The following is a 25,169-nucleotide window of genomic DNA, read 5'->3' on the forward strand; positions in this document are numbered from 1 at the left end:
AAAGAAATGTATTCCTAATCTACACCGTTATTTTTCCGCCTTTGCAAGAACAAAATTCAGAACATTTCTTTCCTTTTTTTTCTTTTTTTGATATAGCATACATTGTATCCATGCAGTTGCTGCTTACGATGTAAATTCTTTACCATAATAGAAGTTTCGGAGTTTTACCTTCAACCTTTTTTGACAAAATTTTAGCCTCGCTCGAGGTGTGACTAGACCAATCAGCTCTCAGTGTTAACCGTACCTGAGGGATCACTTTGGAAACTTTATGCATTGCACAGTCAAGGAGAAGGTTGAGAAAGCCCACAGGTACGGTTAGTCTAGGTAACCCTTGCGTGGTCGACTATGCATATGGCCCTCAGACCTCCGGGGGCACTCTCAGAGCTCCGTGGGGCAGTGGCCCCCAAAAAAAACTGGTCTGGAAGAAACACTGGTTATCGGTGGAAGCACATGTAGTTCGGATTTCTCATTAACCTGCAACTCCACGTCCCATATTGTCTCGCTGCTGAAAGAGACGCTAAACATCAAATAAAAAATCAATCAAAAATATAGGCTAGTGTTAGCGATCTTCTTTCTTAATGTGATGATCCCAGGTACAAATCCGAAGACTATTTATCCTGTCTGATGTTTCTCCAGTGCTTTCCTCAAGTTCCATCAAGCAAATAAATTATATTTTTCAGTGTAGCCACTGGCCAGCTTGCTTCAACTTCGTCTTATATTGTTATAGGTTGTTTCTGTTTTAAGTATAAATTGGCGTTTCAGGCTGTATCAGGAAGTTGGTTAGCGTTCAATACATGCTCAATATACACTATTTTAAAACATATGATGCATTCCGAGTAATAATGGTGAACTCAACAAAGAGTTACTTTGGGAAAGACACATTTTAAACTTTCTTCACAATGAAGAACTCTATAAAACGTTCTTTCAATTACTTGTTATTATTATTGTTGAAATTTCTGTTGCGATTATTATCCTTTGGGAAAATAAAAAAGTTGGCCAGATGTTGAGTTTGTCTTTACTATTTGAAATGCCTCATACTGTATGTATAAATTTGTAAAAAAATAAAATAGTTGTTGAAAATAATCTAGAGTGTTTTTTCGATTCTTAAAGATTATTAGTAAATGCTATGTTTTCTTAAAAGACACGCAATGCTCCAAATATGTTCTGAAGTTCAGAGTAAACTTGCTTAATAATATTGTAGTACCTATCCTCATCACTCCGCCAACGTAGAGAAATGTTCCCAACTTTGCAACACTATTTTTCAGACTACAAGGAAGTGTCAACCAATAGAGTTACAAACACACTACCCACCCCCAACACGACTATCAACAGAAATGAGTTGCCGGTTTGGGTACAAAACCTCGCGGCCAGAACCTCGCGGCGACAACCTCGCGGACCAAAACCTCGCCTGGCCAAAACCTCGCCTCCCAAAACCTCGCGGCCCAAAATCTCGCCAGGCCGAAACCTCGCCTGGCCAAAACCTCGCCGCCCAAAACCTCGCGGGACAAAATCTCGCCGGTCCAAAACCCCGCCTGGCCAAAACCTCGCCGCCCAAAACGTCGCGGGCCAAAATCTCGCGGGGCCAAAACCTCGCCTGGCCAAAACCTCGCCACCCAAAACCTCGCGGGGCCAAAACCTCGTGCCCCAAAATATCGCCATACCCAAAATCTCGCCTGACCAAAATGTAAATATTCCAACAGATGATAAGGATGACGGTATAAAAGACGCTGTTTCAGAAGAAGTATCACGGATATTTGACCAAGTCCCGCGATACCATATGAAAATTATATTTCTGTATTAGAGGATTTCAATGTGAACGTAGGGCGACAGGATGTTTTTAAACTGGTTATAGGGAAAGAAAGTCTGCATAAGGAAAGTAATGACAATAACGAGGTTAGTTTCGTGAACTTTGGAACATCCAAAAACTTAAAATTTTAACAAAAATCTAATAATATTTATGAAAATATGAAACAATATATGAGTTTTTACGACGTCCCTTGATTATGTCCTATAGGTTAAAGGAGACGTAGATGACCAGGATGAAGGAAATGATCGAATAAAGAAAGTGGGAGGAAACGGGAATAACCCCAGAAAGCCCACGCACACGATGTTTTGTATCTTATTATTATTATTTGTAATGTGGAATTGCATATTAGGAAACACATTGGGTAAATTTTAAAGAAAAGTTTCATTCGCGGCGAGGTTTTGGCACGGCGAGATTTTGGGCGGCGAGGTTTTGGCCCGGCGAGATTTTGTCCCGCGAGGTTTTGGGCGGCGAGGTTTTGGCCACGCGAGGTTTTGGGCGGCGAGGTTTTAGCCACGCGAGGTTTTGGCCCGGCGAGATTTTGTCCCGCGAGGTTTTGGGCGGCGAGGTTTTGGCCACGCGAGATTTTGGCCCGGCGAGATTTTATCCCGCGAGGTTTTGGGTGGCGAGGTTATGGCCACGCGAGGTTTTGGCCCGGCGAGATTTTGTCCCGCGAGGTTTTGGCCGGCGAGATTTTGGGCGGCGATGTTTCGGCCGCGAGATTTTGTCCGTATACCGAGTTGCCACATTTAACATTAAGATACCCTACATGGGACGGCCGCCGACGAAAGAACAAACCATGTGCGTGGTGAGTTTCTCTGTCTCTCTTCGAAGTCCGTGGCGCTCAGATGACACGTTTGCCTCTAACGTGTAAGATTCATTTTGTCCTATATATATATATATATATATATATATATATATATATATATATATATATATATATATATATATATATATATATATATATATATTACTATGGTTATGTGAATAAGTGTCGGTAAGATAATAATAATAAATGTATTTTAATTACGTCTTCATTTGTATTATTATTATTATTATTATTATTATTAAATAGGGAAAAATAACCATGGCGAAGAACTTACTTGATGTACGGAACATAATATTCGTTCCCCTTATCACATCATCATTGCCTCCTAACGGTATAATAAGTATGTTGACATTTTTTGAAAATCCCGCCTTTACTCCAGGCCTTTTGTATTATATCACATGCATATTTCACTATAGACCCCTATTATTCGATATTAAAATAGCCCTTCGCTCTGGTCTAGTAGCATCCGCATGTGGCTTTGTTGCACATATCACAAAAGTACATGTGATTTTATAATTCACTTTTATCGATCATTCGTTTCATTTAGCCTAAAGGACACAGTCATGGGACATTTTTTTTTCATAATAAATTGTTCACTTTGTCTATTGCTAGGTTTCTCAACCTTGAACTCGCTAGAATATGAGGGTAGAAAAAAAATGAAATCTTAATTTACGTCCTACGATAATGCCGGCTAGAGTAAATGCGAGAAATGAATTAAATGGTGGAATGAAGTAGGAGGAAACGGGAGAACCTCAAGGAGACAGATGCACACGATGTTTCTACCACAAAGCTCACTTGGCCCGAGCTGCGATCGAACCAAGGACCCCATACACCGTAGGTGAACGCTTTACCACTTTTTTCTTTTTTACAGTTCGTCCCTACCGGGATAGTGTTCGCCATGGACAGTTCGTGCAATTTCTGCGTAATCCAAACACTACAGGGGCACGAACACAGAAAAGTCCAGAACAGTTAAAAATCGGACCATGTTCTTTAGAGGGTGGATTGCACCTCATGATCCGAAGGCGAACGCCCGAGACCACTCGACCACCTGCTTACCACTGAGCCACCGCTGCCCGATATGAGGGTGCGAAGGGAAATGTGGATGATAAATGTAATTAGGGTCTAGTAGCAAAAATATATATTTTGAACTTCTTCTTTAGATAGACATATTTTTATTTGTACACTTGTTTCCAAATATAAAAAAGAAAAAAAGCACATTGAGAAATTAGCTTCGCGAATCGTTTTAAAACCAAATGGAATAAAAGAGGAATGGAACTCGTTAAAATCTGCAGATTTAAATACAAGAAAAATACAAATAGAACTTACCGTAAGCGATGAACAACAATTTAAAAAAAAATAAACAACTTATAAAGAGGAAACTACTTGTAAGGCTCACAGGCAAGAAGGTGTGATAAAATGGGGCCGTGGTATAAAATAAATAGATTGAGGAAGCCTAGTCTATTGCATCATTATATAGTAAGTCTTTCTTAGTCTTTTATCTTCCGTTTAACGAAGTGCAAGAGAATTTACGTAAATCAATTATAATAGGTGCCTTCCATTTCAATTCAGGCAGAGCATGTACCATCACCATCTCAGATATTGTTGAAACTTTTTTTATAGCAACTAGACATGTTTTTAAGAGACCCATTTTTTTTTTTTTTTTTTTTTTGTTTTGTCGAAAAAAATTTTCCCGCCAAGTAATGGACCATCAAAGACGGGGAATACAATTTATGAATTGTAGAAGACATGAAAAATGGTCAACTTCGGAGCCTCACCATTCGCCTATGGAGACAGGTAGAGTTATAATTCTTGTTGTGGTATGTACATAGGGATATAAATAAACTATATTTTATTATAGTTTGGTTTGCGCATGCGTATCTTTTTGTACATAAATTAACAAATGAACGTCAATTTATCTGAAAAGTCGAAGTTTGCGAATTTTTTTCGAGCACTTCCGGTTCGAATTTTAAAATTCTGTTTTCGCGGTTGGTAAGACCTAGCTATCCGCTTTCCGAAAAAATTTTGTATCGCTTCTGTGTGCAACCGTTTTGTCCCAAAAAATTCGAGAAATTGTAAAACTTTCAAAAATCGCCATTTTTGGGCGCCATTTTCTCGAAAACACCATTTTTTAAAATTCTGAAATTTTGTCAGATGGTTCAACTTTACATGAGTAATAAACACACCAAATACCATTCTCGACCAATGCTTCATGAATTAACTGCAGCCTTTTAAAGTTAGCGAAGTTTCGTTAACTTTGATGTCACAGTTAGCAACACTGGGAACAATAAAAGTGCAATGATTTGATGATGTTTGTGGTTCACATTCATTAAATGAAGAATAAAAGGTTTTCTTGACTGTTTTGTTCATTATTTTGATCAAGAAGGCTCTTTGAAATAGTAAAATGAGCCTCCCCCTACTTCTCCGTTTTCTTAAACGGAAATAATCTGAGGTGGAAATTACGATTACGAAACACATAAATTTTAAGTTTACTTGAAATGACCATCCAATAAATTCTGATAATCTACGAAAAGCCTGAACATATACCTCAGTGATGATTTGGAATGCTCCAGACAAAGTCTTAATTAAATGCGATGTCATTACAGTGATCGAAAAAGGACAAAAAGTTTTAAAAAAATCGAAACGTTTTCTTACGCGTTCCAAAGAAATTTACTGACTTTTTAAACAGAACAATCCCAATATAAGAATGGGTCACTCGGAATTTTACAGTATTCGACTAAAGTGGGTCAGTCCGCAACCTGCGAGGGAAGTGTGTATGTGTGTATTGTGCAAATTTTAAGTTAGCTGCTACTGCGTTGCTACAAATCAAAGGTGCAGCCTGTATTGAAGCTGTCATGAGTGACCTATTTCCTTTAGTAGCATAATCCGTAGAAAATGACAACTGTCTTCTTCAAGAATGTGGCGAATGTCCTGGAGTGGAAGGAATAAGTGTGGAGTCTTTAATTATTGATCCTGATGAAAATGAAAGTGTTAGGTATGCCATATGGGAAAACAATAATCTCCTTAAAAAAAACTGTGCCACTTTCTGTTTTCGTATCGTACATTGCTGGTTTAACTGTAATTCATGACTACATCAAGAAAATCCAAAGAGAATTAATTGCTACCGAAAAGCACCGTATAAAATTTCAAGATACAAATTCTATTTTACTTCATGTGGACTTCGCTGAAAACTGGACTGTTATTCTGCAAAGTGAAATTCAGAGTTATCACCGGAATATGAATCAACTGACAGTATTGTTGTAATAAACGACGATAAAACACACGATTCGGCTCATGTACTCATAGCCATAGACAAGATTCTAAAAACACTCGAAGAAAAGCGAAACTATATTTTATAGAAAAAGGTTTGAATACGAGAAAATAAGTGTCTACAATTTCCCAAACCGTGTCAGTGATTTCTGATGGTGCTGCATCCCACTTTAAAAATCGCTTTCAGATGTTCGAGATGCAGACAGGTCCGATAAAGCAGTGGTTTTGCAGTGAAACCGGCCATGTAAGGGTCTCTGCGACGTTATTGAGGGGGGGAGGTGTAAAGAATGTGGCAACGCGGCATAACCGTAGGCAAATACAGATACACAGTGTTAAAACCGCAGAAGAAAAAAATGAAATGAAATCTTCGGTTAGGCTAAAGGGGACGGTGATTATGAGAAATGAATGAAATGTTGCAATGCAGAAAGTGGGAGGAAAGGGGATTACCCCGAGAAAACCCACGAGCACAGTGTTTGTCCACCACAAATCCCACACGGCGCGATCTGGAATCGAACCAGGGACCCCAAGCACCGGAGGTGAACGCTCTACCACTGAGCCACCGTGCCCGCATTAAAACCGCAGAAGAATTCGTGAGTATAGTGCAAGTACAAACTCCGGGTATTACTCTCGTTCTGTTGCCTGGAACTGAATTCGACGACTTCCGGAAGAAAAAAGGGGAAAGTATGCGACCGGTAACTGGTATTCAAGGAAGTCATCTTTGGTTTTCGGAAAATGGTGAAGTTTTTATGGCAGTAACGGGTCACCATGAACTAACTTCATGCTTCCTCCAAAATCGAACTTCTGCAATTCAAAGTGTAGATTTAAGAAATCTGCAAAAAGGAACTTTTGTTACATACATATATGTATGATAACCAGTGGTGCGTAGCAGAAATATTATGAATAAATCATGAATTACGTGAAGTTGAAGTGCTGTTATGCTTCCACATGGACTTTCAGCATTTGTGACTATCGACAATGTACTACGCAGGGGCGGATCCAGCACGGACTTCTGGAAGAAGGGGGGGGGTAATACTGCTACTTAGAGCTACTTTTAAGAGCTCCAAACTCTGAGATCGGTTTTATTTATATAAATAAAAAAAGTTTCATCCCCCTAGATCCACTCCTGGACGAGTTGTGAGTGAGCCAACACCTATTGGAGCACCTTCACGGTTACACGCTATTAGCGAAGAAGACACCAACCAAGCAAATGATTGGTCCACGTAAAAAATAAAAAAAAAGTAAGTGAAATTTTGTTTCCGAAGACCATTTTAAATAAGTGAACTTGAAATTTGTGCGTTTCATAATCGTAATTTCCACCTCAGATTATTTCGGTTTAAGAAAACGGAGAAGTAGGGGCAGGCTCATTTTACTATTTCAGAGAGCCTTCTTGATCAAAATAATGAACAAAACAGTCAAGAAAACCTTTTATTCTTCATTTAATGAATGTGAACCACAAACATCATCAAATCATTGCACTTTTATTGTTCCCAGTGTTGCTAACTGTGACATCAAAGTTAACGAAACTTCGCTAACTTTAAAAGGCTGCAGTTAATTCATGAAGCATTGGTCGAGAATGGTATTTGGTGTGTTTATTATTCATGTAAAGTTGAACCATCTGACAAAATTTCAGAATTTTAAAAAATTATGTTTTCGAGAAAATGGCGCCCAAAAATGGTGATTTTTGAAAATTTTACAATTTCTCGAATTTTTTGCGACAAAACGGTTGCACACAGAAGCGATACAAATTTTTTTCGGAAAGCGGATAGCTAGGTCTTACCAACCACGAAAACAGAATTTTAAAATTCGAACCGGAAGTGCTCGAAAAAAATTCGCAAACTTCGACTTTTCAGATAAATTGACGTTCATTTGTTAATTTATGTACAAAAAGATACGCATGCGCAAACCAAACTATAATAAAATATAGTTTATTTATATCCTTATGTACATACCACAACAAGAATTATAACTCTACCTGTCTCCATAGGCGAATGGTGAGGCTCCGAAGTTGACCATTTTTCATGTTTTCTACAATTCATAAATTGTACTCCCCGTCTTTGATGGCCTATTGCTTGGCGGGAAAATTTTTTTCGACAAAACAAAAAAATATGGGTCTCTTAAAAACATGTCTAGTTGCTATAAAAAAAGTTTCAACAATATCTGAGATGGTGATGGTACAATTTTATATTTTTTTGCCTCAGTTGAAATGGAAGGCACCAATAATGAAACGGCAGAATGCATACCTAAATGAAAACGTGTCGATATATAGGCCTAAAACGAGTAAAGAACACATACAAATGCCTAAACGGAAAAAAAATGAAATGAAATCTTTAAGTTTTACGTCCCACGTTTATGCCGGTTAGACTAAAGGAGACGGTGATGATGAGAGATGAGTGAAACGGTGGAATGAAGAAAGTGGGAGGAAACGGGAGAACCACGAGAAAACCCACGAGCACGGTGTTTGTCCACCACAAACTTCACTTGGCGGGGGCTGGGATCGAAGCCGGGACCCCAAGCACAAGAGGTGAACGCTCTACCACTGAGCCACCGCGCCCCCCAATGCCTAAACGGAAGCTAGATACTAACAGACACGTGGTAGTCTGAAAATACTTTAAGAAAATAAGCAAATTTTGTATTCACTACCAACATAATATTATGATCCTGAGTAAAAAGACTCTTTCGTCCTTCTACTTTTTGACGTTTAGGTAAAACGAAGAGGGAAAGGACAGAGAAGAAGGATAGGGTGAAAACGTGTCAACTGTGACTTGCCAAACAGAGAGCGGAGAGAGTTCTGACCCAGTGTTGTCAGATTCAGAATAACAAATTTCCCGCTCAAACCCCTGAAATTTCCCGATCGCTTGCAAAATTTCCCGCCAAGGAAGAATATCAATAATTAATTTAACTAATAATTAATGATGAAATTATTAATATAATGATTAATTAATTAAAGTTAAAATCAAATAACTATGAGCAATCAATCAGAAGTACATCTTTTCCTGCGGGAGGAGAAATCTATCATAGGGCTATCCTTCTATTTTCTAACTGTAGTTTAATCCGTATAGAGAGAAATATGCATTTTGTCTCTGTGTGTGTGTGTGTGTTCTACTTCCAAGCATATTCTTTCTTCCTACCCCTCACTTCAACTTAACATTCTATTAATATATAGTAAGCGAAGGGCCATAAACCCTCCCTCCCTTCTTTCTTTTTGCAGAAAATGGATATTGGCGCGATTAACATTCAGTTCCATTTGGTTCGGTTTATAAACGTCTCTTGCTGTTCTGGTTCTCTTGATCTTCAAAGATGCTTCCAATCTATGTATTATTCCAAGTACAAAGAGATCAAGACAAGGAGTGAGAAAGAGATGACATGAAAAGGAAGAAAAGTTGACAGAATTTCCCGTTTTTAACCAGAATTTCCCACATTCTCGCCAATGTTAAAAATTTCCCGTTTTGCGGGAAATTTCCCGCCATCTGACAACACTGTTCTGACCGCTTAGTTGCTCCTAGCGCCACAACTGATATTGGATTTCAGACATCACGTCATCTGCGTCTTGCTATAGTATTCATCAGTGGCGGCTAATAATAATAATAATAATAATAATAATAATAAAGAATTTTATTGTCGTTAAGCTATACATAGCAATAGACAACGTCAAAATGAGATACAATATTGATACGTAAGTATAAATAAATAATGATATATAACTAAATTAATGATGAAATGACATTACAAAATAAATTACAATAACAATATACATTTTAAATACAAGCTCAACACGAGATTACAAAATACGTTACACTTCTATTGAACAATTAAAATACTCCTGTAATGAATAAAAGGGCGTTGCAACTAACCAATTGTATAACTTACTTTTAAATCTATCTATATGTTCATCTTTTAGTGATGCAGGCAACTTGTTATACAGTTTTATTCCAACTGTCTCATAACTGTTCAATGATTTGGACAATCGTTGATATGGGACATTTATGAATTTACTGCTTCTAGTATTATACGAGTGGATGTCTTGCCTGAGTTGTAAATTTTGGTGATTACTTTTTATATAGAGGAGTACTGTGTAAATGTATAGATTGATTATTGTCATAATTTTAAGATTGATAAACAAAGGTCTGCAATGAGCTAATTTGTCTACGTTTGAAATAATTCTGATGGCCTTTTTCTGTATTAAAAGAATGCTATTTACATGATAATTGTTACCCCAAAATAATATACCATACAAAATTATACTTTGAAAAAAAGCAAAGTAAGCCGATCTGACATAGTTATCAGGAACATGATTTTTTAGTTGTTTTAGCAGATATATTACTCTTGAGAGTCTTCCAGAAATATAAATAATATGCTGTTCCCACGATAACTTGTTGTCAATATATATACCTAGGAACTTCACACATGTTGAGTTATTCTCAGCAGGCACTTCTTTTAGACTAAAAGTCATATGTTGAGTTTTATTCTCGTTAAGTAAAAAACCATTAGCCTTAAACCAAATCACAACCTGATCCCAAGTATTTTCAGTTATAGAATTAAGTCTACTAAGATCAGGACTAGTATTTAGGAAGGTCGTATCGTCAGCATATAGTATAGAGTAAGCAGATAAAAAGTAAGGTAGATCATTTATCATTAGTAAAAATAGAAGTGGCCCAAGTACTGAACCTTGGGGTACTCCGTATTTAACTGATGTAATACCAGATTTATTGTTATTTACAAAAACAATTTGTTTACGGTTTTCTAAGTAAGACTTGAATAATCTAAAACTTAAACCCTTGATACCGTAGTACTCTAATTTTTTAAGGAGAATTGTGTGTTCAACACAATCAAAGGCTTTGCTTAAATCACAAAATGTTGCCTGAACAAAATCCTTGTTTTCAAACCCTCTAATAACCCTCTTTACCAACGAATCAATCGCTCCAACAGTAGATCTACCCTTTACAAAACCAAATTGTGAATCACTAATTAGGTTATACTTATCAAGATAATCACATAACTGCATATGTATCACAGTTTCAAGAATTTTTGAGAAGACTGGTACCAGAGAAATTGGTCGATAACTAGATGGACAATTCTCGGGTCCCTTTTTATATACAGGCACAACTCGTGATAATTTTAAAACTTCGGGGAAGATTCCCTGTGTTAGACATTGGTTAATGCAATGTGTAAGCGGCAGAACAATACAATCAATAACTTTTTTAATTAGATTACTCGACAATCCATAAACATCAACACTGTTTGAACACTTAAAGTTATTTACAATGTTGAGAACTACTTGGGGAGATATATTTCTGAATACAAAACTATCGTGTATAGGATTTACAGATTGTTCCATTAGATTGACTGCTGTTACATCAGGTTTGTCAATATTATTGTGTACTTCATCTACAGAATTTACGAAATAATTACTAAAATCTTCTGGATTGGGGTAAAGACAGTCCTGATTACTCTTAACTATAGAATTAATTACATTCCAAGCTTGTTTACACTTATTAACAGACGATTCGATTTTTGCCGAAGTATACTGCTTTCTCGCTTCATTAACAGCTTGCTTATATGTATTCCTAGCTTTCAGATAGACTGACCTAGTTACATCATTTTTCTCTCTCCTATATTTGTTTAAATGTAACATCACCTCACACTTCATTGAGTAAAGTTGAGGGGTATACCACGTGGAATTATTTTCTTTATGTGGCTTTTTAAGTAGGCTCCGATTAACTTTACAAATTCTTTGTGGGATGAAGATGTCAAAGTTATAGAGAAACAAATTCAAGAAGCGTTCAAACAGTGCATTAGAGTCATTGTAATTCGACAGCAATTGAAACCAATTCATGTTGCAGAGTGAACTCTTAAACTCAGATATTTTACCCTCAGTGATTGGCCTAGAGACAACTATTTTACATTCTGTGGACAAGATATCAACCTCCTTACTTAATAGTGCGTTATCCAATTTTACCCATACACAATCATGATCAGAAAAAGGAAATATTGATACATCACAATGAATTTGACATAAATTGAAATTTATAAATATGTTATCAAGACAAGCTAGACCTCTTGTTGGCTTCATATTTATAATACCATAATTAAATTGCCTTAACAAATTTTTTAATTCAGCTACACTGTTCTTTGTTGTTGTTACGTCAAAATCAGAGTTTAGATCACCACCTATGACTATCTTAAAATTTCTAAAACTAGGCCTACTCAATAAGTTTAGCAGTTCCTCGAGCCTATCTAGAAAGACTATTGAATTACCGTTTGGGGATCTGTATAGTGATACGAAAACCAACTTAAGACAATTAATAATGATACCTGTGGCTTCGAAATCGATTTCAGTACATAGAAAGTCAAGGTCTAATTTCTTACACTTAAGTGAGAGCTTGTCTCTTACAAAAATAGCTACCCCACCGTGACCACGGTGATTCCTACAGAAACTATTAACAAGTACATAGTCATCTAATTTATTAAACACAATTTCATCCTCTTTGCACCAATGTTCACTTAAACCTAAGACATCTAAATTATTCTCATTCCCAAAGTCATTTAAAACTACATGTTTATTATTGATCCCTTGAACATTTAAATATCCCACTTTAGCGTGACTTTGTTTTACATTATCCTGTTGTGCTATAACCGCTTGCACATTTTTGGCTAAGTCTGCATCATTAAACTCTTTTGATCTAAAAAATTAGCATGAGCTAGAGGTATTGCATTACCTGAGGTAGTAGACTGTGAGATTATGAGCTGGACAAATTTATTACACATAAGGTGCTTCCCATTGCTGTTTAAATGTAGCCCATGTCTTGTGAAATGTGACCTATCTAGCGACTGCAAATCAACGTACTTTACATTTGGGAAAAACTTACATACCTTTGCTATTTTACGATTGGTACAATTCAGTAGTATATTTACACATGAACTCTCTACCAGATCATGTCTGTATGGAATTCCCACTACAAACACATTAGTCTTTGTTAACGTACACAGCACCTCGTACAAGTTTCGCACTGCCCCCTGACCCTCATTCCTTGCCACATCATTTCCTCCCGCAATCACAATTAATGTATCTTTCATGGTCATGTTTTTGGAAAGCAATACACAATCTTTCAACACTTCGCTGGTTCCGGCCCCAGGCTTCGTAATGCAGCTCACATCATAACTTGACTGTAGTTTTTCTTGTAGTAGGTTAGCTATATTTCTAGCATGACTATCTCCAAGAATCAAAACGCGTCGTTTGTCACTTAATTGCAATTTACTCGGAGTTACTTCTTTTTTTACCTCGGAGTTTTGTTTCACTTCTTGGGCGACGTTCTTTTGTTTCTTTTCACTTTTCTTCCCTATGTGTAAATGATTATGCTTTTGAGATGAAAATTTCCCTTGCACATTGACCGTTGTTTTTCTTGAGTGTGCAAGGGTACAGTTCTTCCTTGCACTTGAATTTTCTACTACTTCACTGTATAGAACATCAAACTTATTGTTCACTGGTACAGAATATAACGTAGACAGATCTCCTTCATTCAGCGTATTACCTTTTTCAAATACTATGTTTTCTGCTCCCCTTTTGTTATGTCGTACCTGTGTCTTATCGTGTCCAGCAGTATCCTGTACTACAGAGTCAATTTGTATACTTACTTCGTTAAGTTTCTTTTTTAACTCCGTGTTTTCAACTTTCAGAGATTGCACATCACACTTTAAAGCACATAGTTCTTCATATAACACACTTAGTATTTCAGGTGTGTTACATTTGCATTCAACACTTTCCAATACACATTGATTGTCACTTGTCACTGTTGAACTGGAATTTAGCATTTTTCTTGACGTTGCTCTTGTGATAATTGTATTTTTGTTTCTAATTTTAATTTCACATGGTTTACATACCTTTTGAGCACTATTTGTTTCGGTTTTGTCACAAATATCACACTTAATTTTATTCCCTACACGGGAAGCCTCAAAACTTTTACCTACCAGTGCCGCCATCTTGCTAATATATTATTGTTGCAGCGTTGCGCAACGACCAAAGTATTTTTTTTAAAAAAAAATATTATCATCAATAGTAGTGAAGAACAGAAAAAATACTTTTTAATACTTGCATATATACACTTTAAATAACATATTTTTTACTTCTGTAACTGTCCGTTCCGTTAATCCGTTTTAAAAAGCGAAAAATAATCCGTCACAGAGTCTCTAATTTATATTGTGTTGCAGCGAGCATGCAACGACCAGATTCCTTCAGCGCGGCAATTGGAGCAAATGTTAAGTCTCCTTTCCCCTATCTCAGAAGTTAAAGGGACTGGTCGTTGCAGTGCTTCTGCAACACAGCACGGCTTCCAGTGAATGAGAAGGTTTTTCACGCTAAATAAGATTTCTGAATTTTCTTCCACTAGCAATTAACAAATGAAATTTGTTTTTATGCATTCATATTTTTAAATTACGGGACCATACTGAAGCAAATCAATATAATGACAATTAAGTTAAAAAAGTGATTGTAGAATTACAAAATAAGAAAGAAAATATCTAGTAGAGGAGAAAACAAATGAAAGTAGACCCGCATTAACAAGTTAATTCTTAGCTTATATTGATAATGAAGGTTTCTTCTACAGTAATTTGTGAATCAAATATTAATAAGTCAGTATGTAGATCGCTCCCCCCCCCCCCTCTGTGGATAGTATTCTAGTATAAACATATTTCTTTTATAAAATAAGTATATTTACACTCTTGATAATTTGCACATAAAACTATATGATGGGGAACGCCACATTGAATTTGGGACTAGTTAGCAATGCTCAGGGGCGTAGCCACGAAGGGGGGTCCACCGGGTCCGAAACTCCCAAAAATTTCGAAACTTCTCTAACATTTGTGAACTTTCTTAACGAACTATACTTGTTTAACAAATAAACGATTGACGTAGGCTAAATATTTTATTTTACGCCTCATCATGTACTCTTCTTTTCTTATAAAAATAATCGTTCTATCATCTTTTCTAAAAATATAGATGACAGTAAGTAAGAATTACTTATCGTCTTTTCGGGTGCAGTATAAGACAGGTTCCATATTATGTAGACGTATTGGACCTCCCTCAAATACTTTGGACCCCTTCCAGTTAACATTTCTGGGTGTAGAACTGGCAATGCTGTTTGTTTTGATGTTCTTTGATTTTTGGCTTCTGTTACATACTGATCCTTCATCTGGCGGGTTTCAAGGTTTCCTTTCCAGAACATATCACATTGGTAAGCATTGTTTCGCCTCATGTTGAAGTATATTGCGTATCGCGTAAGAACCAAGACGGATGATTTGGAATGTATTTTTTTCTTTTACGCACATGTGTTGATGTATGAATATGTGACATTCGGAATTCATATACCAGTACCTATTTTGTATCAGCTGTTTTGGTTTTTAATTACTAGGTTTAATTTTATTGTGTGTGCTTTAATTCTGTAAAAAACCTACAAATTCTGAATGAACTGTATACCATGACTTCTGTAAATAACTTACAAATACGATTGACCAGCTTTCAACAGAAGAAAAATTTGCAATTAAAAAATCCAGTTTAAATTTACAGGATATCTTATGGCAGTAGTGTTGTTTGCACCAGATACATTTCTTCAAGTTATTTTAAATTTTCCTGGATAAACCTTGAATAAAGTGTGTTCAATGTACATTTTTTATAACACTAATCTCTGCTACGAACTCTCTTCAGTCAACGCTGAAGGGGAATTCGGATCACTGTCAGGAACTGAGTTTGCTAGAATGAATCGTTCGCAATAATCTAGAAAAAATATTTAGTGAATCTACAAAGCTTCTAAAATTAATATTAACTGTACCTATGGCGTCAGCAAAAGACGAAAAGTTTTTTTCCACATGAGAAAGAATTGACACTTTCAAGGAATTGAATGTCCCAAGAAAGGTTATCACCATTGGTTATGCTTTCCATCGAAAAAGACCTGACAATAAGAATACCAGAGTTCAACCAACATGTATTAGGGGAGAATGCTCCAATCAAAGAGAGGAGAATGAACTTACTAATTAATTAAGGTGATTAATCGGATGAAATGTTCTGCATTTTTATTTTTTAAAAACAAAATTTTATTTAATTTAACATGTCACACAGCATTTGCGTCTAAAGTTATGCTGATTAGTCAATGAGTCAACTTTATGTCTTTTGTCTCTTATCGTTCGTACTGCAACACTCGAAACCACAATCCACCGGCCGCCACTGGTATTCATGCTTTTTAATTACCACCTAGCACAAATTGAATAGCGTCTTTTGCACAATACTTCTTCTCGTGTACGTGCACTGAAGTCTTCCTAATGTGAATCTGTACATAGACGGACGACCAACTTTGAACTTTACTGTAAGAAAATCACAATTTCAGATACGTATGTACAGCATTATTTAACATTTTTAACTAACAACTTTTGTTGCACACGATAATTCATTGATGTGCGCGTCATTTTTGCTTGAGTAACTAGAGACCGGATTAGAGGGAGTCTACCATTGTTGAGTGTATATGCAATGATTCATAACTCAGAATCTCACTTGAGAAGTACAATTATTATATCCATTACTTATTATTATTATTATTACGCTCGCAATGATAATAATACCACCAATAGCACAGCAATACTTGAAATTTCTACTATAAACAAAGATGTACGAGAATTTTATGTGAAAAATGATAATTTCAGTTTCAGTTTTCTCCCTTACGGAAGATTTATAGTCCCAGCCATATAGCCATGTAGACTGCTTCGCTAAATTTGTTTTGAATAAAAGTATTTGAATTAAATATATGTATTTAAGTGGCACGTGCCAAAATGGTCGAATTTGCCTGTTTTAAATATACTTGTTTATCACACTATTACTGTAATAAGGAAGGATAAGCGGCGCATGAATATATTAAAATTGAAAGACATTGTATCAAGATTGTACTAAACAGTAAAATTGTCAAAAGTAATAAATTGTAAATATTAAAAATTGAATACAAATTGAGAGCGAATTTTCCCCAATACTTAGGTTTACAGCACCCTTCTTCTCTCCTCCTTGATTATCCACACTTCGCACCTCAGCGATAATTTACTGCACGGGAGACCCGGGTTCGATTCCCGGCGGGAGTTCATGTGGTTCGGATTTCACGTTAATCAGTAGGTCCACGTCTCATATAACCTCGCTGCTGAAAGGGACGCTAAACTAAAATCAACTCAACTCAATATTCACAGACTAGAATACATACAGACGAGCAGCTTCCTATATGGGCTATTGAAATCAGTTTGGATCGTCTGCACAGCGAAAGAAGCAATCAACGCTCTCGGTCAATAAGATTCTTGCTCTGGGTGGCCGGGACCAGTGTCGTCGTGTGTGGATAGCGCTGCCACCGTCTTGGAACTTGACGTCATGGTAACCGGCAGATTGCTTTCGTCTGCTTCGTATCTCAGTGTTAGATGTAGTGCAGAAAGATCAGATAAGCTAATGTTCACTTTTCTTGTATTGTCTCTGGACCGGACGTTCCTTTCCAACTTTTTATTTTTATATTAACAGATTTTTCTTTCTTTTAAAGAGTTCACATTGAAAATATCTAAGTTCCAGCTGTTCAACAGAAAAAGCTGTTCCCCAAATGCAACTAAAGGAACGAAAGAGTAAAGCCCGTCTCACACGGATCTGAACTAAGTCCTCAATCCAGGTTAGAACTTGACAGTGTTGCTTAACTCAAACTTCCATGCAATTTATTTTATCCTGAGGTGATGTAGGGGTCTCAGACGATCCTTAAAACTAGGTAGGTTTTACCAACAGAGCCTCTTGCGGTCGCTGTATTAAACAGACGAAAAACACTTGAAGAATGTGTTACGCGCAGGACAATCAACTGTCGTAATTGTAAATATTATTGTTTTTCTATTTCACAATATGAGTTCATCCGAAGGGGATGAAATAGCCGTAGCAGCGATATCTGCTCTGTTGTCGACACAAAATCCGCCCTCCTCTCCCCCCAAAGAGAAACGAGAGACAGGGAGAAAGAGTAAATGGACCAGGGAGTGAATTCTTCGCCGTAATAATGAACGGGAAAGCACCATATTTTCAGTGGTGAATAATGAACTACTTGCAGAAGATCCTCGTTCCTACAAAAAAAAAAAAAAAAAAAAAAAAAAATACAGAATGGACTATTCAGAATTCCATACGCTATTGAAATTAGTAACTCCGAAAATTCGGCAGCGAGATACGAACATGAGGGAGTCTGTATCAACTGAAAAAAGGTCTGTAGATCCTTGTATCCACCAGATTGTACAACTGAATATCAAATGACTTGTCCAAATCTGCAAATGAGGGCAGTTATCAGGCGCGGAAAGCTGAAATAAAGAGGAAAGAGCAATTTACTAGTATAGGTACTGTGCGTATCCGCTCGGCTCACTACCCACAAAAAATACCCAAATAGCCCATAAAGTAAACTTATACCGCGCCGGGAGCTCCTCTCATGCACTACATCCGGTCTTTTGGTATTGTGCCAGCATTGTAGAACTGTTTCCTAAAATTGCACATAGGCCACACAATACTGATGACAATTAACTCTCATTGTTTCTGTTTCTGGTTTACTTTTGGCGCACCACATCTGAATTTTATGTTTATAAGTGTAGGATTACTAGTGTAAAATTATTACAAGTGCTGTACAGAAGTTGTATTTTGTTTACAAGTGGAACGCTACTAGTATGAAACCATGACAAATGCTATTGAAACTCGCATCATTGCTAAAACCCATTTGTTTTCACTACCCTTGCTTATGCGGATATCCACCTTCGCTGACGCATCCCCTCGCTAACACTCGGACCATCCAGCTTCGGTTAGATAGTATTCATGTTTTTTAGTGGCGACCTAGCGCAGGTTGTTTTCTATTTTTTGGGCTGTAGTTTTTATGCATGCATCCGGACGCTGTATTTATATGCAAATAGTAAAAGAATTATAATTTTTCAACTATTGCTTATGATACCCCCTTGAATTTTAACTATGCCATGTGGATACTTTCATATCGCTCAGCACAAATCATTTAGAAAACAATGAGAAGGAAATTAGTAAAGGAATTGATTTTTGAACGATTATTTCGAGTGGTGCGCCAAAAGCAAACTAAACGTTTTTTGAAACATGTTACTTTTTTTTTATACAAATTGCACAATATATTTAAATCACCTACTTTTATTCTTTTAAAAGATATAATTACATTTGTTCACACCTGTAATGTTCGGGCGAACACTACCTACTTCACTGCATACCTTCTCTAAGATCTTTATTCTTGCAGTTTTTTTTTTTTTAAATAATATAAATCGTGCTTCACGTTATACAAAAAAATCATATTTTTCATATGACTCTTAATATCTATAATGCTTCTCTTGTCCAGGCAGCATTTTTTTTTTTTTTTTTTTTTGAAATTACAACGAGAAATAGTTGAATGTCGTCAGGCGCTACTCTTTTCTGATTGGTAGTTGTATGGATGTCCAGATGGAAATAGAAACTGCTTCTATTTCTTACAAGTCAGGATCCAAATAAAGACAGCAGAAAATTTTAACCTGAAGTAAGGGCAAGTTACTTCTCACACGATCGTTAAGTAAGGTCGTGAGTTTTGGATCGTGAATCGCAGCCTTACTTCAGTCCCGTCTGAGACAGGCTTAATAGTTACTTTCGAAATTTGCACGTAGGTGACGTCAGATCGACTGGTTATTTCCGTCGTCGCGTGTTAGAGGCGCTACTATCGCCAAGTTTCCAGTTTTTCGCTGAGTCTGCGGTCTCTATATTCTTGTCTGTGATAATATTATTGTGTGTGGTTTGCAACCAGTGTTGCCAGATTGGGCTACAATTAGCGGATTGGGCGATTTTTTTAAGTGGTCTCGCTACTAAATTTTCGAATTGGGCGACACGCTACTTTTTGGGCTACTTGTAATTATCTGTGGGCTATAAATATTCAAAATACGCTACTTTTTTATTTTCATGTATAAAATTAAGGTTGTTTTATCTTATCATTGATGAATCAACAGATATTTCTTCTGAAACATTCCGCCTAATGCAGAGTCGTTTTGATATGATTAGACGCATAATAAAAGCCAGACTACTGCAGGAAACATGTGTTAGGAGTACTCTTTAGTATGCTGTAATCACACATCAAAACGACTGCATAAGGCCCATTATGTTTGTGTATTAGATGTTGTAAGTCAATGGTTAATCGAATAGTATCTTATTTCCTGGGATTAGTTCCTGACACAGTTACTACGACAGACTGCATGATGGTGTTAAACATTTTTTGTCTGGCATTGATATAAGTATTCAACAATGCTTTGGTATTGCAACTGATGGTGCATCTAACCTGTGTGGTAATAATAATTCTCTTTACCTACGCATGAAAAACGATAACCCAAACATAATATTAATAAAGTGCATCTGCCATTCTCTTAATTTATCTTGTTCACACGCGTAAGAGGAATTATCTGGAAATATAGATTATTTGCTCAGAGAAACGTATAACTGGTTTCACAGATCTGCTCTGCATAGTGATTCCCATTTGGAGTTGACAAACGATGGCAAGGAACCACTAAATCGTATTCCCCAAAATACGGAGATTCTACTGAAGATTCGTAACTTTTCTCCTATAGTCTGTTTGTCTCACGCACGACCACCTTTTTTTCCGCTCTACCATTAGAATTATTATTTAAGAGATCTCAGGTTGGAGAGATAGAAATTCAGGGGTCTATCTGTTGACGATGGACTGGGAATGTTTCTTTCTCCTAATAGCACACCGACAAATTGAGCAGATTTCTGGTGCAAAGCAATAACAATTAAGAAGTCTGCTGATGATTTCGTTGTGAAAAAAATTGCCTCAATTTGCACTGATAATGTAGACCTACAGCTTGCCAATTAGCAATGCAGCAGCTGAAAGAGTGTTTTCGAGAATAACTGTAACGAAAACAAAACTCCGAGACAGAATGGGGCTAGCCTAGAACTTCTTTCTTCGATTCTACTAGCTACAATGATGTTTGAAGATTGAAATATATATGCTGTTATAACTTCACACCATCACAAAAATACTCAGATTTAATTAGTCAGTCTATTACAAAGAACCAGCCAAAAACGAAGATGAGGAGACCACAGACATTGTTTTCTGCTAGACAATTTTAAGTAGAGAGTAAGTGATAAATAATTTTGTACTTATTATATTATTAATTAATCTTACGATATATAAAATATTGTTGGGTTAGACAAGAAATGAATATAAATTGTTCATTAAATTTATATATTTTTGCTTAATGATCAAGAATTGTTCAATGCAAATACGACTATAATGTAGTGAAAAATAGATATTGGTGATAATTAGCGTTAAATTTTATGCTTAATCTACCTAAATTGTACATATCTTATCAAAACCTAACCTAACCATAAAGTCAACTTACCCTATGTTGTCTAACTAGACTTAACCATGCAAAATATAATCTAACCTAACCTAAATAAAAGTAAAATGTATATAAATTTGTTAATTAACTTATATAATTGAAAACAAAGCTGAGGTCACTACATCCCTAAGTTCAAAACTAATGTGTCGATCCTTAAAAAAAAAAAAAAAAAAAAACTCTTTTCTACAAGAGAGAGAAAACACCGTATGCCCCCCTCCATGTATATAAAATTAGTAAAACTACAAAGCTGCAATGTAATTCATTTTTATGTTTGGGCTACAACTAGTTCAAATCCTTTGAAGCTCAACTACGCTACTTTTCAATCTTCCTATCTGGCAACACTGCAACGCTGGAATGAGGAGAAAGGAAGGAAAATACCTTGAACCTGAACCTGAACCTGAGCATGAGTAGTGAGAACATGTGTATAGTGTAGTATGTAGATCCAATTAATTTTGTCAAGTATCAGGCGGTGTTCATTATTACTTGTTTCTACTCAATGAGGGGCGTGGAGCTTTACAGTCACAATTGTATTCAAAAGTGCTATGTCAATTTTACGTGTGGCAGTTATTGGTGCGGGTGCAGCTGGACTTTCAGCTGCAAAGCATTTATCAGAAACAAAACAATTCTCCTTTACAGTTTTTGAGCAGACGAGTGAAGTTGGTGGAACATGGGTATATACAAACAAAATAGGACGTGATAATAATGGTTTACCTATTCATTCAAGTATGTACAAGAATTTACGGTAAGCATCTTTCAGTAGAAAAATACTTTTTTTCTTGCTGAATAAAAATACCGGTATGGATTTTTTTTAAAGTTAGTGGTAAACAAAAAAGGTCTATATTTAGCAGAAGAGGACTTGCTCTTTTCTGTAAAAAATGTTATAATTTTGGTAATTTCTGTCCACATTCGGTTAGTTTACGGTAGGTTAGGTTAGTTTATGTTATAGTAGTGTAGGGGTCCCACATAATTTTCCAAAAAATGATAGAATTTCGCTTATTTCTACTAATATTAGATTAGATCAGGTTAGCTTAGGTTAGTTTATGTTAGGTTAGATTTGATTACATTATGTTACGTCCAAGTACTTGCATCATTCATTTTTCCTGTCTTTTTTTTTTTTTTTTTTTTTTTTTACGTGCTTCTGGACCCCTTGTACTAAACATACTCCAGAAAAAGTGTTAATTCAAAAAGGGAAAGTAAGGAGTTTGCTAGATGACAAACCTGTAGGTCACATATAAACGTAGAAACAGCCGTGCTGTTCTACACTATTTTAAGGAGTCACACTTACATTCGTGAAATGTGAACTTCTCTTAATAGAAAATTCACTCTTACTGCCCTGATAGTGTTTTATTAAGGGTCAAGTTCCGCTAATGGGAACAGATTCACTTTAGGAGTGCTGAACACAAACCAACTTGTGTTAACACTTAAAGACCCATGGACAACTATAGTTGCCCTCTTCTTACGAGGCGTTCAGTCCCGGAGACAACTTTAGTTGCCGTGCACCCATCAAGGCCAGCTCCCGCACTTCAGCACGCAGTTGACGAAAGAAGCCAACAGCTTCATACAGCTAGTCCCTTCTGTTTACATTTCACTAATATTTATCACCTTCATGCCTACAGGTCACGTACTGCGTAGATTTATATGAAATGCTGTGTCAAATGTGTATACCCCAAAAAGATATGAGTACTCAGAAGGAAAAAAACATGTAGTTATTTTTTTCTCCTGTTTTATAAGCCAGTGGAAGTGTGTGTGGTTGTTTCGACATCCTTCTTGTAATTTGCTTAGGCTTCATTTCGTCTTTTTAGTTGAGCTTCTGGCGATGATTACCACCGCAACAAGTCGTGGTTCTTATGATAGTGGCGTATTTTCGCCCGGAGAAATTACGGAAATAATAGATGATAGCGACTCCGATGCTTTTGAAACGGACGATGAATCTAATGTTTAGACATTGCTACAATATTAGAATAACTAAAATCTTCCGACAGTGACAAGAAAACAACACTCGATGCTGTTCTTAGCACTAGTTCTCAACCATCGCGCCGCGCTTCTAAACGTCCTCGCACCTAACATGTCACCAAAAGGGGCAGGAGGGGGCGGAGTGACATATTGTGATATGTAGTGTATATTTAAACTTATTTATATTTAGTTGTATGGTCGTTTGCAATTTACACGAAATTATCGGACAATATATCTTTCGATTGGATTTCCAACATACAAAAAATATTCCTTAAAGTTTGCAACACTGTGTATTCAACGGTAACAATGCTAAGTGCATTACTGTTTTTCTGTTATATTAGTACATTTTTATCCGATTGAATCTGAAAGTTTCATTCACTTTAAAAGGGTAGTTTCTGAGTAACAAAATTTTAAAAATACATTTAAAATGGCCGGGATCCAAGCGTTTCTACATTTAAATCCCCTCCGGGTCTTTAAGTGTTAAGTGACTACTAAAAAGCACGAATGCTATCTAACCAAATCAGGACAGGATGAACGTAGTGGGCCCGCGCGGAGTCCATCTGTAGGGAGCATGCGCGCCATCAACACTGGATATATGCGTAAATGAGGATATCATCAAAAACATCAGGTTAGACATTCATAGCAGTTACATTCACATTATCAATACGATGTTCACATTTAAATATCTATCCTTTCTCGATTTCAATAATGCGTGTCTCTCCAGAAAAAAAGGTAATAATTTCTGTTCTTCAGCAACATATGTTGTTGACAAGTTATATCCGTCACATGGGACTGCCATTTTTCAATGCGGCGTCATTACACTCTAATGTTTGACTTCAGCATCCCTCCACTTAAAATACTAGCAAGAAGATGTAACTTTTAACATTTCAAAATAACACATTAAACTTGTTTGTAGGAATTTCACGGAAGTAACATGTTCACCATCCTGTCGTGTAAATTTTACGCATTTTTCATATTTTTGAGCTACTCTGCAGCACTAAACTTGACGTTTGAACCTATCACCTCCTATCGTAATGTCGTGGCCTTAGTTTGACAAGGTTCTAACTGACATTTTTTTCAAGATTGAGTTATATAGTACGTAACAATAGAAATTGAGCTCTATTGAAATATATAACTCTTATTGTTGTAACTTGAAAAGTAGACGGTCTACTAATTTGACAAGGCTCTAACTGCAGCTTGAGAGCTGTAAGCTACAGAAGTATTCCTGTTTTCTTATAATTTAGGTGTGTATTTTTTATGTTACTTGCCTTATATTAAAGAGATAATTAAAATGCAAGATTTATTCTAGTAACTTTACCTTGATAAGTAAATAATAATATTTTTCTTCCATTATTTTTTATATTTTTGGCACACCAATTCTAAGCACACAACTTTGTTCCACTTCCTAAACCGTGCTATATAAAAATATCTAAACTGGTAGATCGTAGATGTTAAACCGGATTGATGAAAGTTTAATTTAAAATTACTTGTAGCAAGGTTGTAAATCTGATGTCTAATGTTACTACAGTCTTCGTATCTCTCTCATGTATTATTTACCTTAAAAAAAAAAAAAAAAAAAATCACGATTTCTCTTACCAATTTCAACCTAGAGACTTCAAACTTTGAGAGAAAGAACTTCTTAACCTTTCAAAGGGGACAATCCGTGCCGATTTTTTATTTTATATTTTATTCCTTGTTGAAACACTGCCATTGTCAAAGGTTCGGATATCCATTTCAACAATGAAGATAATACAAATAATAATCTGCACGGATCGTTCCCTTCCAAAGGATATGGAGTTCCTTCTATCAAAGTTTGAAATCTCTATTTTGAAATTTGTAAAAGAAATTGTGAATATCCGTGAAAGGTAAAAGATACATGAGAGAGATACGAAGACTGTA

General features: G+C 36.3%; 1 protein-coding gene across 2 annotated transcripts in view; it reads left to right on the plus strand.

The window, feature by feature from the left end:
* Positions 1–21,648: 21,648 nt before the first annotated feature.
* The window catches only part of LOC145688409 (uncharacterized), a 420,154-nt gene continuing 416,633 nt past the window's right edge, over positions 21,649–25,169 (plus strand). The window contains exon 1 of one of the 2 annotated variants that reach the window (XM_081762596.1): positions 21,649–21,749. Coding sequence is in view for 1 of the 2 variants with exons in the window: in XM_081762595.1 (XP_081618721.1) it covers positions 21,860–22,059 (200 nt within the window). In the remaining variant the exon portion in view is untranslated. Of the gene's footprint in view, positions 22,060–25,169 lie in introns of both variants that reach the window. The other variant, XM_081762595.1, reaches the window with a different exon arrangement.

Source organism: Thermobia domestica, chromosome 6 (genome assembly GCF_964235325.1).
Source record: "Thermobia domestica chromosome 6, izTheDome1.hap1.1, whole genome shotgun sequence".
Lineage (NCBI taxonomy): Eukaryota > Metazoa > Arthropoda > Insecta > Zygentoma > Lepismatidae > Thermobia > Thermobia domestica.